The sequence below is a fragment of the Opisthocomus hoazin genome, chromosome 7 (assembly GCF_030867145.1).
Source record: "Opisthocomus hoazin isolate bOpiHoa1 chromosome 7, bOpiHoa1.hap1, whole genome shotgun sequence".
Lineage (NCBI taxonomy): Eukaryota > Metazoa > Chordata > Aves > Opisthocomiformes > Opisthocomidae > Opisthocomus > Opisthocomus hoazin.
In genome coordinates, this window is record NC_134420.1 from 71670484 (window position 1) to 71687919 (window position 17436).

The 17436-nt window shown below is 54.1% G+C and overlaps 1 protein-coding gene across 2 annotated transcripts; it reads right to left on the reverse strand.

Annotated features, from left to right (window-relative positions):
- Positions 1–157: 157 nt before the first annotated feature.
- On the reverse strand, positions 158–17225 carry GPR137C (G protein-coupled receptor 137C). Of its 2 annotated transcripts, none has more exons than XM_075427213.1 (7): positions 16808–17225; positions 8882–8925; positions 7896–8124; positions 4429–4578; positions 3719–3841; positions 3499–3614; positions 158–2529 (listed from the first exon to the last, which is right to left on the reverse strand). In XM_075427213.1, the coding sequence occupies exons 1-7, from the start codon at positions 17168–17170 to the stop codon at positions 2523–2525; spliced, it is 1032 nt and encodes a 343-aa protein (XP_075283328.1). In that variant the 5' UTR covers positions 17171–17225; the 3' UTR covers positions 158–2522. The 2 variants fall into 2 exon arrangements, with proteins under 2 accessions (XP_075283328.1, XP_075283326.1); XM_075427211.1 differs by having other exon boundaries at positions 158–2787.
- Positions 17226–17436: the final 211 nt, after the last annotated feature.

Genomic DNA, 17436 nt, shown 5'->3' on the forward strand with positions numbered 1-17436 from the left:
AGAAGCAGCTTTGCCGAGTTACTGGACACGTCTTGGCAGAGCAGGCAGACACCGGGGTTCCCATGCCAGCACCGCCAGCAAGGCCCTGGCCAGGACAAGGGGGACGGCAGGACCACAGCCGGGTCCTACTGCGAGCAGAACGCAGCCAGGCCTCCAGCAACCCAGCACAGAAACTCTTTTTTTTTTTTTTTATTTCAACATAGTAGTGCTTGGTTACAGTTTAGTGAAGAACAAATAGGTACATTCATTGGCCACAGCTTCCTGTTGCAGCCAGCTGCTGCCTGACGGCAAAGCCAAAACACTGTTAAACCATACCAAAAAAAGAAAGTTTAATGAAAGGCAACTATGCATTAAAAAAGTCATTGTACTTCTCAGCTATAAATTACTTCAGTAAAACACGGGACCGGCCCCAGCGGGAGCAGTCAGAGTTTTGAAATTAACAGCCATCCGTACAAACGAATAAACCCAAAACACTTTGCCAGCCACTCACGAGTACATCAGCAACGCGACTCACTGCCCCGACCCGCTGTCCTAATGCCAGGAAGATCGTATTGGTGGTGTGTGCTTCAGTGCAATATGAACAATGAGCCTGTAGCCCTTTATTTTTTTTTTTAATTTTATTTTTTTTTTGCACTACACTCCTTTCCCTCCAAAGAAAAACTTAAAGTGCTCCTAGTGCTTTGGAATTTAAGCAAGAACAGGGGCCACTAGCATCACTTCTTGTCTTTGGGGACTGACGGGAGAAGAAAGAAGGGCAAGGCGGCGAGCCCAGGTCCTTCATTAGCTTTGCCAGAAGTCAAGCGGTGATGGAGATGGAGCAACCTGCTTCTGCGCCCCAACAAGGAGCCAGGGCCCTTCTGCCACACATGGTAGAGCTCCCTGGTTCAAGTACTAGAGCAAGAGGGATCTGCTGAAAGGCCTCACCTGGAGCCTTCTCCAAGAAGCAGCCAGGGTTGCTCCTTTTTGGGGTCAGCAGGGAGAGGCCCACAAGCCCGCGGAGGGACCGGGTGTTCTCAGTGCAACAAGTGACATCAAGCTCAGTACAAGCGAGGCAGGCAGGAGGGGGACCAGGCCATGCTAGCGAGGAGAGGCCGGGGCTGCCCAGAGCCTGGGGTTCCTCTCATGCAGGGCTGTGGGCACCGCGGCTGCCTGGGGGTCCCTCCAGCCCCAGAGCCAGGCTGCACTGCACTGCTCCGTCGCACCCCAGCTGGGTGCTCCACTGACAGCGGGGGCAGCTCAAGGCGGGGGTAAAAGCGGTTCCAGTTCAGGTTGGCACTGGAGGGGGGAGCACCCACCCTCCCTGGACCAGTGCCTCCATCCAAGCCTGCTTCGCTCATCCTCACACCCAGCTCGGGGACAAGCTGGGAATAACCCCAAGCCTCACCTCCAACAGCCCAGGGGAGCCACAGGCCAGGTCAAACTCAGCTGTTTAGGTTAAAGAGAGACAAAGAAGCCTCCTCCCAGAGTGACCCAGCCCACCGAAACCCTGCATACATCACTACACACTGGTGACAGCTCCTGTGGCAGTGGGAGGACTCCAGGCTCCTGGCAGGGGAGTGGAGAGCAAGGGGCCCGGGGACCTGCAACAGCAGGCCTCACCTCCACCCGCAGACAGACCCCTCCTGCACCTCCGCAGAGACCCCAGCAGTTCACATTCGCTTCAGGTTAACACTCCTGGTTATTTGCTAAATGCGATTTAATACTGAGGGGGAAAGGGGAGCTCCACCACGGGTGATGAGGAGGGGGAGCAGGACTGCTCTCACCCCCCACCAGTTAAAGCAGCCCCAGTTTTACACGCACTTGGGCCACACACCTTTTTTGTCGATAAAGTCTCGCCCCCGACTCGACAGCAGCCAGCCCTCTCCCTTCACCACAAGCTAGTGGGTCAGTTACAGCATCGTGATCTTCATGCCAGTAGGAGCACTTGACCTGGCCTCACAGGCCTCTGCTAGGATACGCTCTGAGCTCAGCTTTGAGCCCACAGACCTCGGTGGGACACAGTTCAGCCATCGGGCGAAACGAGGACCAGCCGTGAGAGCAAGGCCCCCCTCAGCCCCGAGGCCTCGGCCCTGCCGGGTGTGAATATGGCACAGTACGCTTCGACATCGGCCGCAGGAGGCCCTGCCCGCAAACGCTTCGGACTCCCAAGTGAGTCAGGGTGCAGGGTACTTCACGGAACACGTCTCTGCAGGAAGACACTGCCTCTCCCAGCTATGGATGTGCAATTAAAAGAGTAACTAGAACAGTCTCAGGCCAAGCGCAGCCTGAGCAGGATTCGTTCCTTCCACATGTGCAGATAAAAGTGCAAATATGCATTTGATGTTTCTTTTCTAGTGAGGAAGCTCTGGTGCGTTTAGCTGCCGACATCTTGAAAGACCAGACCAAGAAAAAGCTTCCAGGGAGTTCAGCTTCACTTTGCTACATGGTACCTTAAAGTCACAGTTCTCTTGCCTACCGCCTGCAGCCGTAGGCTCAGTCCTGCTCACAGCCGCAGCAGGTAGTGGAATGTTTGTGTCGATGAGTTAGATGCTTCGGGGAAGAAGGAAAGAGAAAACCAGGTTACAATCCTATACATGAATGCCACTTCTGGGAAGCAAAGGGACCTGGCGGCCTCTTCAGTTCCGTGGCGCAGGGTGTGAGCTATGGTGGTTATTCATCTCCGAGCCGCCTGCGGCGGAGAGCAATGGGGCACTGTCTGTAGCGGTTCCGCCGAGACGGGGACCCACCGCGTAGCTGTCGTTCCCAGCCAGGGACCCGTAGCAGCCAGAGCACTGGGGGGTGGCCAAGCTGGGGGGGAAGAGACAGAAAAACCAGACACAGACTCTTAGAGGTCAGCAATTGGGCTGCGGCCGCTCTCCTCTGCTGGGAAAGACTTCTGCTCCCGGCACCGATGAGGGTGTCCCAGCCTGTGGAAGCAGGCTGTGACATGCACACACAGCATCTCCAAGGAACCTGACCTTGACGAAACAGGTACAAGGAGGAGCACCAGGCCCTACAACACAGCTCAAGAGCAGCCACAACCTCCAAACACCTCACTGCACCCTGGGAAGGTGGGGTCCAGACCCCCAAGCAGCAAGTGAAGGACAGGGCTGTTGGGTATCTCCACAGAGCTTTGTCCCAGCTGGCTCCCAGAGACCATGCCCCTCCCAGGACTTCACCTTCCAGGGGAAAAACTCCTCTGGAGGTCATTTAAGAGCCCTCTGCCCTCACAGCTAAGGAAGGATCCTAGCAAGATCAGCCCTCCTGGATGAGGCCTCTGCATATTTCTACCTGTGAGCACCCAGTGCTGGTCACTTCTAATAAAAACAGCTCCTTGTGAGCTGCAGAAGGGAACAAAACCAAGCTCAGTCAGGAGGCTCCTTGCCCCCCCATCCACCTTGCCCAAGCTGCCTCTTCTACCACAGTTTTCTCCTAAGACCAGAAGCCGAGAGCTCTGCTGCTTCCACACAGCACAGCGGAACGGCAGCTGCGCTCTCCCTTGCCCAGCACAGTCCTTACCCTCCTTCTCTGGCCCCAAGCCGTGACAAGTCATCATCGCTGTCGTAGCGCCTCGGATTGTCAAAGAAGTAAGCTCTGGAGCTGTAACTGTGACTATTGACCATCCCCGCTGGAGTCTGTGGAAGAGAAAGGCGTTAGGCCAGAAGCGAGATGTTTCTGACAGCGTGCCTCAAGGCCCACCCCACACCCCAGGGATCCTCAGGTTACAGCTCAGGCCTACCAAGTTCTGACTCAGCCTCTGAGCCCGGAAGAACAAGACCACAAAAGTCGTTGGCACCAGCTCCCAGAGGAAGAGGACGACTCCAAACACCACATACTCCTCACTGCTCACTTCCACACGCACCTGCGGACAGAAGTTAGAGGTCTCCATACAATCCTAGCCATCAGCAGAGCCACACAGCTCCCAGAGCTGGGCACAGCACACAGCTCCGAGCTAGGAACACAGAGAAACCCTTGTGAAGGCAGAGTCCCTCAACCAGGCCAGTGACCCTTGCTGACTGCTGCTACTGTTTATAGAGAGATGGTTCTCTTCAGCACACTACCAGGGTACTCCTAGCTCCCTCCCCACACCAACGACTCTCCCTTGCACACAGCTGTGCTTTATTAAGCATTGCTTTTCTGCTCTGGTTGACTTGTTCCTCCTCTCCCCCAAAAGGTTCCTCCTCTCCTCCAGAAGAAGAGTTGGCAGGCTAAAACTGAAGAGCACCACAGGGAATCCCTGCTGAAGCAGCCAGCCAGAGGAAGATTCAGGTTTGGTCTGGTGGAGGCAGCAAGCAGGGTCTCTGAGGGCAGAAAGCCAGCTCATCTGGGGACTCAGCTAAGCAGACACCACCACGTAGACCCCTTTCTACCCTACACGTGCCCTCACAGAACAGCAGAGTACCTGCCTTTCACCTTATTAGCTCTGGATTGGGGGTCACAGACACTTACCTTGTCTGAAAGGTTGTCCCAGCCATAATTAAAAGGACCAGGAACACTGTCTGGAGATATGGCCACAGCTACCAGGTTATAGCAAGCCCTTGAGGAATAGAGGAGAGCAACTACAGATCCCACAAGAATAGCCTGGCAGACAGATGTTCCCTACAACAGGAAGAAAACCAGTTTTAACAGACCTTCCGACAGAGCTGGGATTCTCCTCCCCACCCCCCCAATGCATGAGAAGCTGTGCAGGCAAGACTGACCCAGAACATTTGTATGGCATTGCTAAAATATTCAGAGCTGGTTAAGAGCTTACTCGCGTGATGAGTTCACTGCAGCAGCAGAGCTGTACAGCCAGTGTCGCCAGGGAGCAGGGAAGACCAGGGGCATGGGAGTGTCCTCAGGATCTTATCAGTCAGCTTCAAACTTGTGGTCCAGAGAGAGAATCACAGAATGGTGGGAGTTGGCAGGGACCTCTGTGGGTCACCCAGTCCAACCCCCTGCCAAAGCAGGGTCACCCAGAGCAGGCTGCACAGCACCACGTCCAGGCAGGTCTTGAATATCTCCAGAGAAGGAGACTCCACAGCCTCCCTGGGCAGCCTGGGCCAGGGCTCCGTCACCCTCAGAGGGAAGAAGTTCTTCCTCATCTTCAGCTGGAGCTTCCTCTGCTTCAGTTTGTGCCCATTGCCCCTTGTCCTGTCGCTGGGCACCACTGGAAAGTGTCTGGCCCCATCCTCCTGACACCCACCCTTCAGAGATTTATAAGCCATCCCACCCGCTGCCTTTCTGAGGCAGTCTCCAGAAGGCCAACCAACAACCATTCAGAAAACCACCCTGCTGCTTCTACACCCTGCTCTGCAGCAGAGATGCCCACCCGGCTCACCCCCTCCACAGCAGTTGGGCACCCCAACACTGAACATAATGTTTGTCTAGGAAAGAAGCCCAGACATTTGGGGTGGGTAACTCTGACCCGGCAGAAAGAGCCAGCTCCTGAGCCCCAGTGCTGCTGTGGGACAAACCAGGCTGTGGGACAAACCAGGCTGTGCTGCACACCGCAGCGTGCTAAAGGGTGGTGAGATGCTGCAGGACCTCTGCCTCCTGCTAGCTGTCCAGTGCTGGTGAAGAGCTTTCTCCACAATGTTCTAGATGCACTGCCATCAGAGGGAGAGCTGCACAAGGTATCTGAAGGTCATGGGTGGCTAGCCACGAGAGAGGAAGCTACTCGAAGATCTGCAAGCATCTCCATTTCTTTGCTGAATACGCCCATGAAGACTTTTAATGGCTACTGGCTGTCACCAAGTCACCACACAGCATAAGCCCATCAGCAGGCAGACAAACATCTCAGCAGCTGATAATGCCTTTGTGCTTAGGGAGACAGCCTGCTCAGGAAGCTCATCCCACTGACCTGCTCCACATCCACACTACGGGTATGCTAGCTCTATTTTCCTAGCTTCACAGCACTCGCTCAAGACAGCATCTTGGAGGAGTCAGCATGGAAGTGCTGCTACCAGAGAAGTGCCTGTGACAGCACCGGAGCACAAGAGCACAGCCGGCTCTAGTGCTGTTAGCAGAGCCCTGGGTGTTCAGAACAGAGTAAGCAGCAGGAAGGCTAACAAAGCCATCTCCAGCTGACCACAGCGTAGGATCTGTCAGCAGTTCCAAGAGCTCAGCCTCCCATCTCAGCATCAAACAGCTCAAACCTTCAGCGCTAGCCTCACCAGGCCCCTCCAGCCCCACGGTATGGCTTTGAGTCAGCAGGTTCACAGCTGGAGTTCAGGAGGCAGGGCAACCTTTCCAGGCATTTGTGTAACACTTCTGCTCATCTCCACCCTATTTTTGCAGCTCCTCCACAACACAAAGCCAGGGGATGCCTCCAAGGCAGGGAAGGGAAACAGCATTTGAATGCAAGAGACCTTTCCCAGACAGTCAGGCTGAGTATTCGACCTGGGAAGAGGCTTCTCTAGAAGATGGTGTGCAAGAGCAAGGCCCTCCAGGCAGCCTCAGGCACATACCTAGAGGAAGTTACTGGGTTTGTGAACTACTGCTGGGTGAACTTGGTAAGTTAGTGTCCAGAGCCGGTCAGAGCTGGATACCTGACCCCTGCAAGCAAGGATCTGAGCAGGTTCTTAGCTTAGTCACAGTCCCTCTGTCTCAGAGCAGATCACCCAGCTGCTGTCGGCAGCCTCTGGGGACAGTTGCCACAGGAGCCAGCCAGGCAGCCAGTCCCAGCCACCTACAGCCCACACACCCTGGACTCTGGGGAGCCACTGATGGTCTCTGCTGGTTAGGAGACCCAGCGCGCTGGTCACCCTCTTCATCCTCTTCCCAAGGCATCCAAGAGCCTCCAGGAGCTCTGCACTCTCGGCAGCCTCCCACCAGAGCCAGGCACAGCAGTGCTTTGAGCCCTGTAGATTCACCTGATGGAGGGCCCATTAGAAATAAGGTCTCTGCAGGAGGCCAGAGCCCCACCTTCTGACACCTGGAAAGCAGCAACTCAGAGCACATGAGGTGAGGAGCTGTGCTACCAGGAAAAAGGCAGTAGCTCAAAAGCACCAGAGCCAGGCAGCTGGCTTCCCTGAGCCCAGCTATGCTCAGGTGCTCAAGTTTTTCTATAGAAGTTTCCAGGCCTATCAGGAGACAGCCATCTGCCTTTCTCATCACACCAGGTCCCCACCCTGGAGTCACTGCTTTTGATCAGAGCCACAGGGCTTCCTGGAGGCACACAAGAAAGCTCAAGTGCACACTTAATTACAGCCTACTGCCACACTAATGTGAGAGTGCTGGTGGCTTATCCACTTTCCTACCTGCTTGAGAAGTCATGTATGTTCCAACCCTTGTCTGTCCTCCTGCCCTGGGGCAGGACCTACAGCAACTTCTCCCCTTCAGAGATGCTCATCTCAACCAGGACAGCGAGCACTGCCTCTGGCTCAGGCAAGCAGGCAGCTAAATCACAGAATCACAGAATGTTCGGGGTTGGAAGGGACCTCTGTGGGTCATCTAGTCCAACCCTCCTGCCGAAGCAGGGTCACCTACAGCAGGGTACACCTAAAGCTGGACTGCTGGGGGATCCACTTTGCAGAGAGTTGTTCTGCATCCACCAAGATAAGTGTGTTGCAGACTACTGTCCTTGGTGACAATACACTGCAGAAATTGCATCTGCTACTCCTTTGAGAACACTCCCAGACAAACCCTAAATTGCACCTCAAAAGCATAAGCAGGTCCTAAGTCTCCTGTTGTGCCAGCAAAGCTGCAGACATGCAGCTGAAGCATGCACAGCACTTCATTCCTACAGCAGGAACACGCACTTTCTGCAAGCAGGAGTCCAAGAGCTGCCACCTCCACACTGGAAGGAGCATTTGAGCAACAGCAGCTCAGGTGCAACCAGGCCAGCACTACTCTGAGTAGGCAGAAACATATCCAGCTGAGAACCCAGCTGATGAGTGGGCAGTTCCAGTGTGGTTTACAAGGCTTTTACCTACCTTGGACTCGAGGTAGACATTCGCTGAAGACATCTTTCCTAGTTTGCACATGCAGCAAGCCAGCGAGATGGCACAGAGGATGAAGAGGCTGTCGTTGACGAGGGCGCGGGCAAGGACTGTCCACCTCAGCTGGTTCTCCGGGACCTCACCATGGATCAACATTGCACAAGTTAAGTTCACCACTAAGAAGAGGAGGCTGGTAAATATGGAGCCCAGATACAACAGGACCCTGGAGAGATGGCAGGGGGGGAAACAGTTCAGCTCAGACAGTTCTGGGCTCATTCTGCACCACCCTCCTGTCTCATCAGGCAAGAGACCCTCCCAGCATGCCCAGTGCTCTGCTTGCTACGAAGATCAGACATTCCAGCAAGTTTCAGTGTTGTACGTACAGCCCAAGTCTGCAGAGTATTTTTTTGAGCTGCCCTCACAGTACATGAGCAGTGTAAGTAGTCATGAGCTACAAGACTTATCTTCTGACAGTCAGGTTCTTATCTTGCAGATTTTAAGTGTGGCTCTAGCTCTGCATTAACTTCAGTCAATAAGCTATGAGTCATCACAACCACTGCAGCTCCTTGACTGAAAGCCACTGGAGCTCGCATCTTCCATCGTGGGTTTCCCTGAAAATGGCTAGGGAGCGCCTGGCCTGCACAAACACAGGTCTCGCCCATTGCTCAAGCCTTGTCCTGCAGATCTTTCCTGGGGTGGGACAGCTCAGAATGACCTCAAGCCTTCACCCAGTTTGCTAGGAACACAGCCCTGGGATGCCGACGGCGCGTGTCTGGTGGCGTGCAGCATAAGCTTTAGCTTCTTTGGTACCCCTGGAGGTCCCGGTCCCGCTCCAGGGCACAACACTGACCCTGCCAGAGCACCGCTAGGTATGGCATTAGCTGTCCACCCTCTGGGGTCTGAAGCTCCCACTCCTAGCACTGCAGCATGAGCTCAGCTTAAGCCAGCTTTGCAGGTAACATTAGAAAAGCATCACTTACTTGTACTTGTTGAATTCAGCTGCACATTTCACTTTGAATATGACCTAGGGGAAAGATTTGCACAGCATTACTTAACACGACCTACACTTCTCCTTTAAACTTCATAAAGATACACACAGCAGGGGAGCCAGCATCCTGCTGGACATCCAGAAGTACTGCAGATTATTTATTAGCACCAAGGATTGCACTGGACCCACTTGCAAGAAGGACTGGTACTGTTTCTTGCAAGAGCCAGGCCCAAATGTAGGCATCCAATAGTTACAGAGTAATTTAGGTTGGAAAAGACCTTCAAAATCAAGTCCAACCATAAACCTAACACCACCAAGTCCACCATTAAACCACATCCCTATAAACATATTTAATACCCCATACCTGACAAGGACTTTAATAACACCCTACCCTTAGGGTACTTCAAGAAAAGCAGGGAGTTCAGCCCTCAGTAGTCACTAAGATAATTCAAAAGTACATCTACTTTTCCTAGTGTCCTGTGCTGCAGATTTTAGGAGCTCAGTCATCTTTGACTTCCCTGTTAGAGAAGGCTGCTTCAACTGCTGGGCTTTAGCAAGACAAACAGCTGATCTAAAATAGCCCTCTGGTATTGGATTATGGAGCTGCAGGCTGTGACAAGCATTTGGAGCTCACAGCTCCTCCACCCTCAAGATGTTTGTAGGCCAAATACACCCGAAAAGTAACTTGGAGATGGTAGGAAGTTCTCCAGAGGTGGAAGGCCTGGCCTGCCAAGCTGCACAGCACACTTGTCTGTCAAGCATATGAGATGACAGACAGTTATTTGCAGACTATTTCACTCTTCAAAGCAACACACACTCTGTCCAAGAGTGGATCTGGGTTCTCTGAATCTCCTCACCGTGCAAGGGATTAGGAGACTCAAGCTGAGAGCTGCACAAGGACTGGCACCTCACAGCAAAGGCTCACAGGGGACCGAGCCCATGCCTGCACACCGAGCTGGAGAAGAGCCATCAGCTCATGCTCTCCAGGATGGCAGACAAGCCTCCATGGCTCTTCAGGCTGGAGGGTGGCTCCTGCTGAAGCCTACAGGGGCAGGATTTCCAGCCTAAGGTAGCATGGGCTGTTTAGGAAGGTGCACACACACACTCCCAACTCACAGCCCAGATGTGAGCATGGCAGTGCTGCTGCCAGGGGACAGGGAATGGGCTCATGTATGGTCAGGGCGAGCAGCAGGAAAGCAGCACACTGGCAGAGCTGCACGGAGCTCGCTTGTCACACACCAATTCAGCACAGTTGTATCAAGGACTGGGCTGCATCCTGTGAAAAATGCAGATCCTGGTGCAGACCCCACCAGGAAGGATCCCAGAGCTGAGGTCACGCTCAGACAAAGCTCGTGTCCTGACCAGAGACTTCAAAGGAAATTGGGAAGAGGTAGAGAGCCGTCCAACCAGACCCAGAAGACAGGCACTTGTGGTCAGCACAAGACCACTGTGGGATCACCGCAGAGATGGGGAGGTTTAGTTTCCCTGCTTCTGCACAGAGTCCTCCCTGTCAGCTTCCAGAACGTGGCTGCAGTGAAGGATCAGTCCTCTCTTACAAGGCACTCTCAGCCACCTTTTTTCTGACAGGATTTCTTGGCTCCTGCCTTCCAGCCAGCACTGAGGTAGTAATTGGACTCGGAAGCTTCAGAAATCAGGCTCTTGCCAATAAGATTTCCAGAGAATTTCAGGATTTGAGGGTTGTCTGATCCATTGTAGTAGTTTCAAGTGTTTGAAAGCCCTCCTACGGTGCATGGGACAGCTTCAGCAACCCTGCTGCAAAAGCCAGTTTCACTGTCTGGCTCCTCTCCCCCAGTCCAAGTGAGGATGAAGTCAAGAAGCACGTAGTGAGGAACAAGACCTAGTACTTCAGCAGAAGGAGGTATCCAGCCCCACGGCTGAGGGGCACAGTACTACAAGCAGTCTCCAAAGCTCTCTACCCTCTTGTCCTGGCCTACACCAGCCCAGAGAAGTACAGAAGCATGGCATAATCCACTCCAAACCCCAGAGCTCATCTGAGTTACAGGAAACCTGGGCCTTGGAAGGACCATGTGGTGACTTCAAAACAGAAAAATCCCTGAATCCGCCTCTGTCCTTGGTTTGCCTGTAGGCTACATTCAAGCACATTGGGAGTGTCAAAACAGACATCAAGGACATGCAGCTGGGAAGCCTCTTGGTTCAGCACCCATTCACACAGCATGGAAATCCACCTGAGGCTTTTGCCCTGCTGCTCCAACTCCCAGAAGAGCAGTCTGTAACAGCAGGCTCTGAACAGCAGTGCAAACAAGAGTCCTGGGCTTGTATTCCAGCTGATCGCCCTGGGTGAGGACTGCCCCTCAGCCGAGCAGGGAAATGGCTCTGGCTAACAGGAAGAGGCTGGCTTCTGCAGCAGCCCTGTGCAAGGCAGTCTCCCCAGACTCTCCCCTACAGCCCCAGGGACTAAGGCACACGAAGGTGTCTCGGGGTTACAAGTGCAACGGGAACCCGAGGCTCACGCTTGGACTGCTGCCACAAAAAGCAGAGGGAGACCACAGCACCAGCCTTACACTTTTATTAGCCCCCAGCTATTTAGTCCTGTAACTCCAGGAAAAGAACAGGTATAGGGCCTGGGTCAGTAGGTGACACCAGAAGTAGTCACAACACCCCTTTGGGCTCTTATCCTTCAGACCATCTCGCAAGGCTTTCAGCACTGGACTAGCTCTGCTGCTTTCAAAGCCCAAGGACAGCTGATGTAGAGGGTTCTGCTGTGAAGAAGCCAGTGCAGAGAGCTCAGGACTCGTCCTATTCTTCATAAAAACAGTAAATACAGACCCCTGCCCTCAAACAGGTACATTACACCAAAGTGCTAGTAGCAATCCTCGCAAACTGAACAGTTCCTTCAGTTCCTAGCCGAGAGGCCAGCCCCAGAAGTCATGCAGTGGCCTGCTGAAAACAAGGAAGAGGTCTCTGCTGGCCCAGAGCAGCAGGACTGAGAACATTTACTCCGAAGCAAGCCTTTTATAAGAGTCAGGCAATACTCAGTTGTCTTCTGGAGCCACAAGTCCTTTGAGCATTTCACACCAGCCACAGACTTGGGAAGAAGGAGAGGCCAAGAAGAGCTACAGACCTCAAAGTCCCCTGTGAACCTGGAGGCTTTTGTTTTTGTGATAAGAATGGATATATTTCACAAAAAAAAAATACCTTGCCAACACCACTGAGCCCAGAAAGCAAACTTGCTAAGGGTATGTTCTCAGAGCATTGTTAAGAAGCACACTCATCCCTAAAAGGTGTAGTGGAGGTGCCAGAGCTGCTAAGAGAAGACAACAAGTGGCAGACACCACATCCACAGATGGCTCAAATGATCACTTTTGGTGCCTGTAGAAGCCAGGGCCTTAGCCCTACCACTGAGCCTCAGACAGCACTTCAGCTTGGTTTTGGTACAGCCATTCACAACAGAGCCGAAACATCCAGGAGAGCCAGAAATTTGCCTGATGGAATCAAAGTCTCTTTTGCTCCATAAAGAAATCGTGAATTCAGGCTCTTGAAATACAAGATATAACCATGTCCTGCCTTGACACAAACCAGCCCTCGTGCAGTTGCAAGAGCATCCACAGACAGATTCCTTCCCTCGCCACAGTCACTCAGCAGCGAACATGGGAGCAGAGCACAGACTATTTTGGAACTACACCTCCTAACAAGTGTTCAAGACCCCCCCCACACCCCTCAGAAAGAGCTGGAGCTATCTGTAAGGAGGATCTCTCACCATCCCCACTAATAACCGAGATCACCCTATGCCCTCACGACCACAGGGTGCAACTTGCATGTACCCTGATTTCCCAGAATAGCTGGGTGCTGGCACAGCCACCTGTTCATTCGGGAACCAGTGGGCCCATGGGAATCGTCAGCTATGGGATGGAGCCATTTTGAGTTTAAGTGACCCCTTACCAGCTGTCCCTCTGAGGCAGAGGGCACGTGCTAGGTGTCTGCTAGACAAGGAAGGTGGAAGAGTGCAAGAACGGATGGAGGCTTTTTCAGTTTTCCATCTGAGAAGGTAGGGAAGACACAGGACAGCAAGGGCAAACGGCTCCCAGGGTGGATGCTCTTCCCATGCACGTCTGCTCCAGTGCAATTAGAGCAGCAAGGGATGAGAGAGGCTGATGTCATCTCATCAGACGGAGCACTTAAAGAAAACCAGACAGGTTAAGGGTTACGGCCGCACCAGTCTGGCAGAGCAGCCTGTCAGAGCCTCACCACTCCAGCAGAAGCCCTTACTCATTGTCACACACAGCTGCCGACTCCCAAGCAAGACCAGGATGCCGAGCGCTCAAGAAGGTCTTTGAAAGAGTCAAGATGGAGGTGGTTGTGGCTACATCTCCACATACTGTGCTCCTGACAGTGACCTGGGGGAAAGCAGGAACTGGCAGGCTCTTGGGAAAGGTAGCATTGCTCAAGCAGATGTCTAGCTGGCAGCAGAGGAGCTACTCCAAAGGCAAGGCAGAAAAGCACCCTGGGTTGGATACCTGAGCCAGTGTTCTGTCTGTCTGAAGCAAGATTGGGAATGGATCCGAGGAATTCGGACCTGATGTGGTGTGAACTTCAGCTTTCCTGGAAAGGAACTCACAGAATCACAGAATAGTAGGGGTTGGAAGGGACCTCTGTGGGTCATCTAGTCCAACCCTCCTGCCGAAGCAGGGTCACCCAGAGCAGGCTGCACAGCACCGTGGCCAGGCGGGGCTGGAATATCTCCAGAGAAGGAGACTCCACAGCCTCCCTGGGCAGCCTGGGCCAGGGCTCCGTCACCCTCAGAGGGAAGAAGTTCTTCCTCATCTTCAGCTGGAGCTTCCTCTGCTTCAGTTTGTGCCCGTTGCCCCTTGTCCTGTCACTGGGCACCACTCAGAAGAGTCTGGCCCCATCCTCCTGACACCCACCCTTCAGATATTTATAAGCATTTATTAGGTCCCCTCGCAGCCTTCTCCAGGCCGAACAAGCCCAGCTCCCTCAGCCTCTCCTCGTAGGGGAGATGTTCCAGTCCCCTCATCATCCTTGTAGCTCCATTGTGCTACAAGCTGCAGCAGAGAACAAGAGACACTCCCAAGCAAAAGGCATTACACCTTTTGACGTTCCAGGTGGAAATAAGGCAGCGACAAAAAGAAATCGTCACCACCATATAGGCATCCCACACACATTCTGTCAGGCCTCCACATCCCCTCAGGAATGTCGGGGCCAGGAGGAGATAGGAAGAAGGGATAGCCTCTCCCCACAGAAAGGAAGAACGCTAGGCAGTTTCGTGAGTTTGAATGGCAGCCCCAGAACAGCCTAGAGTGCTAAATAATGCTAACTCTCCATGGGTATTTGTTGTTTCCTCAGGCTCTTCCCCCACCCAGCACCATTTCATCCTCAGCTTGTACATAGCCCGAGGAGCTCCATAAATCAAGCAAGATTAGCTCAAACAACATAGCACAGGCCACATTTTCTTCCACAGCTTCGACAGATGCCATTTCTCCAGCATCTCCACAAAGCAGGCACTGTGTACACAGACAATTAGCCAGGCCTTCAGCACAGAAGCAGCCTATGCTTTTATCTGAGGACATCTCAGACCAAGATGCCACTCCCAGAGCAGCAGAAGCCCAATGCCCTTCTACAGGGTGCTACCAGTTGGCCCTTAAGAACTGGGAACAGATGGGCCCTCCACAGCAGGTTCTGCTTGAAGTCACACTAGCAAACATACCAGTCATCTGTAGACATTGAGCCACTTCAGCTAAACTGCTGTGGTTCCACCATAGCTTCTCTCCTTCCTCCAGATAGTGACAATTCTTGTTTAATTACACCCTAAGCCCCCTTAATACAACTCCTCCTGTGTTTAAAGAGAAGCACGGACCACAGCCAAGCCAGGCACATCTCACATAGCTACCAGCACATGGCACCCTTCTGTCAAGGCAGGCTAGTTTATTAGCCTGTTCCCCAAGCAGAGAGGGCCAAATATCACTACTCAGCATCATTTCTTTTGTTAAAATGGAAGCCAGAAGAGCACCAAAGGCTTTCAGTCCACCTAGCCGCACTCTTTCTCCAACCCTCTGGAGCTGCAGGCTCCTACCACCACTGCAGGATCACCCACAAAGTGCTGGACACCCATCCAGCTCGTGACAGCCAAATGTCAGACCCTCTGTGTAACTAAGCATGCCTACCCATTTCAGTAAGTCATTTTATCCTTCCCCACTCTAGGTCCTGAGCTCCTGTTTCCTCAGACAGGATTTCCCTTGGCTGTGGATCTTCGAGGAGAAAGAAATGGGGTATATTCAGCCAGAGTCCACTGAAAAACAGGTATCATGGGAGGAAGGGAAGCCTGAGAACCTATTTGCATTTACTTTGCTGTTCTTTAAAGGAGCCTTTTAGCAAGCCTGCAAAGAGGCAAATCCACCATCAAGTCCAGCGATTTGGAGGAAAACAGAAATCCAGTCGCTTTGTGGCACCAGAACACTGGATCCCCTCCTCAGCTTGCCTTTCAAGGAGCACAAACACCTACGGGCTGGAGCAATCGGTAGGTCGGGCTCCCTTTAACAGACAAGATGGATTATGCACACTATGCACCATTTGTTATTTTGCTGCTGCTCGATCGGCAGCCCACCTAACACCAACAGCTTTTGCAACGGGCAGTTTACCCCAGCTTCCAGGTGTTTATGCCAGGGTGGGGTGGGGGGAAGAACCAGGACAGCCGAGCAACCCAATTGCTCCAAGTCTCCCATTATCATGTGAATGCTGATGTGCTTGGGAAAATGAAATCATAACTCCCATCGGTGACACACTGGAGCGATGGAGCGATTTCGCTGTGTGTTAGCGATTCCTTTGTGAGGCTGGCAAACAGCTGAGAGCTGCAGAGCAAAGAATCTGAACAACAACAAAGCTGGAAGGAAAGTACTGCCTATTTATGAAACAAGTCACCAAACTGGAAGGCAGGCAAGCAAAGGGCTGCTGGCGAGAAACTGGAGCAGAAACAAAATATTCAGCGGAGGAAGGGAAGGGGGGAGCCAAGGCTTTAAAAGATAAAGTAAAAGGGCTAGAGAAAGGAGGATACAAATGACAAAACAAGTGATGGAAGACCCAGAAAAGCAGGAACACAGCTCAGCAACAACAACAAGCAGCCCCTAACCGTCCCAGCTGAGATCTTTGTGTAGGAAGGGGCCCACCTCTCCAGCCCCAGGCTGTTGTCTGGGGAGGCAGAGGGATCTGGGGGGGGGGGTTTATCTGCCAACAAGCTGCAGAACAACAAGCCCGGTTCACAGCGGAGGAGAGATGGAGAGAAGGAGGGAGCGCAGCAACAATAGCAGAAGAGGCTCTAGCTGGTGACGTAATGGTTGGCATCACTCCAGGCCAGAGCAGCCCCTGCCGCTGCCACTTTCTGGTCCCCTTTCAGAGAAAGGGGGATCAATTAAAAATAAACCAAACGAGATGCAGAGCAGCCCCCCGCACCCCCCCACCCCAGAGCGCTGGGCACCCCTCGCAGGGTTGCAAGGCGGGGGGGGGAAGAGGGGAAGCCCCACCCGGGAGCGGGGCACATCTCTGCACACCCCCCCCCCCTTAAAGACCCGATTCGGGGTATGGGCCTGCTCCCCCATCCCACCCCAACCCCCCCACCCCGGGGCCGGCATCCGAGGCACCCCCAGCACCCCGAGGCGGGGATCCAGGGCACGCTGTTTGCTCACACCCCCCTCCCCTAAACCCCCCCTAGATTCGGGGTACAATCCCCGCATCGCCCCGAAGCCCGCACCCGCTCCCAGCGAGTCCGGGCAGGGCAACACCCCCCCCCTCCCCCCAAAGCCCGGCTCCAGCTCACACCCCCGAGCTCTGGGGAGAGGGGGGGCAGCTGAAAAGGAGCCTTCACCCCCGGCTGAGGGGCTTGGCGCGCATCCCCCCCCCAAAGAACCCCAAAACCCCGAGAACTTACCTCAGCGAAGTAGAGGTTGAGGAGGCAGAGGCTGGAGAAGAGCAGGCAGCCGGGCAGGCAGTAGAGGAGCCAGTGGGCGAAGGGCTGCTGGAGGCGGAGGGCCTGCAGGGAGTTCTGCAGGTAGAAGGAGAAGAGGGTGGTCCTGAGGGCTGCCCAGAGCAGGCAGAGGAAGAGGCAGAGCGTGTGGTAGCTCAGCCGCCGCTCCCGGTAGTAAAGCAGCAGCCAGAGCTGCAGGTAGGCGAAGAGGAAGAGGGCGGCGTAGAGCGCCGTGTGGAGCACGGTCAGCCCCAGCTCCAGCGCGTAGGGCACGGCGGGCCCCTCAGCCAGGGCCGACCCCTCGGCCAGGGCCGCCGTCGAGCTCATGGGGCAGCGGGAGGCAGCGCCCGCCCCGCCTTTTCCTCTCAGCCCCGGCTGGACACCCCCATGCAACAAAGGGGAGCCCACCCACCCCCCCTACTCCTCCTCCTCTTCGCCTCCCGCCCGCCCTCCCGGCTGCGCCGCGCTCCCGCCCGCCGCCAAACAACTCTCTGCCGGGGACAATCAGCTGAGCCCGATTATTTGAGGCGCTCGCTCCTGACAGCGCGCGCTCCCCATTGGCTGCCCGCCGGCCCGCCCCTCGCCGCGCCCAT

What these genes read in the sequence shown, in the direction of transcription:
- GPR137C (XM_075427211.1), bottom strand. Translation starts at nt 17,170, where the DNA reads ATGAGCTCGACGGCGGCCCTGGCCGAGGGGTCGGCCCTGGCTGAGGGG. An exon ending in ATGTCTACCTCGAGTCCAAG is followed by an intron (nt 4,579 to 7,895) that starts GTAGGTAAAAGC and finishes TTCCTGTTGTAG; the next exon opens with GGAACATCTGTCTGCCAGGC. An exon ending in GGGACAACCTTTCAGACAAG is followed by an intron (nt 3,842 to 4,428) that starts GTAAGTGTCTGT and finishes TTCTGTCCGCAG; the next exon opens with GTGCGTGTGGAAGTGAGCAG.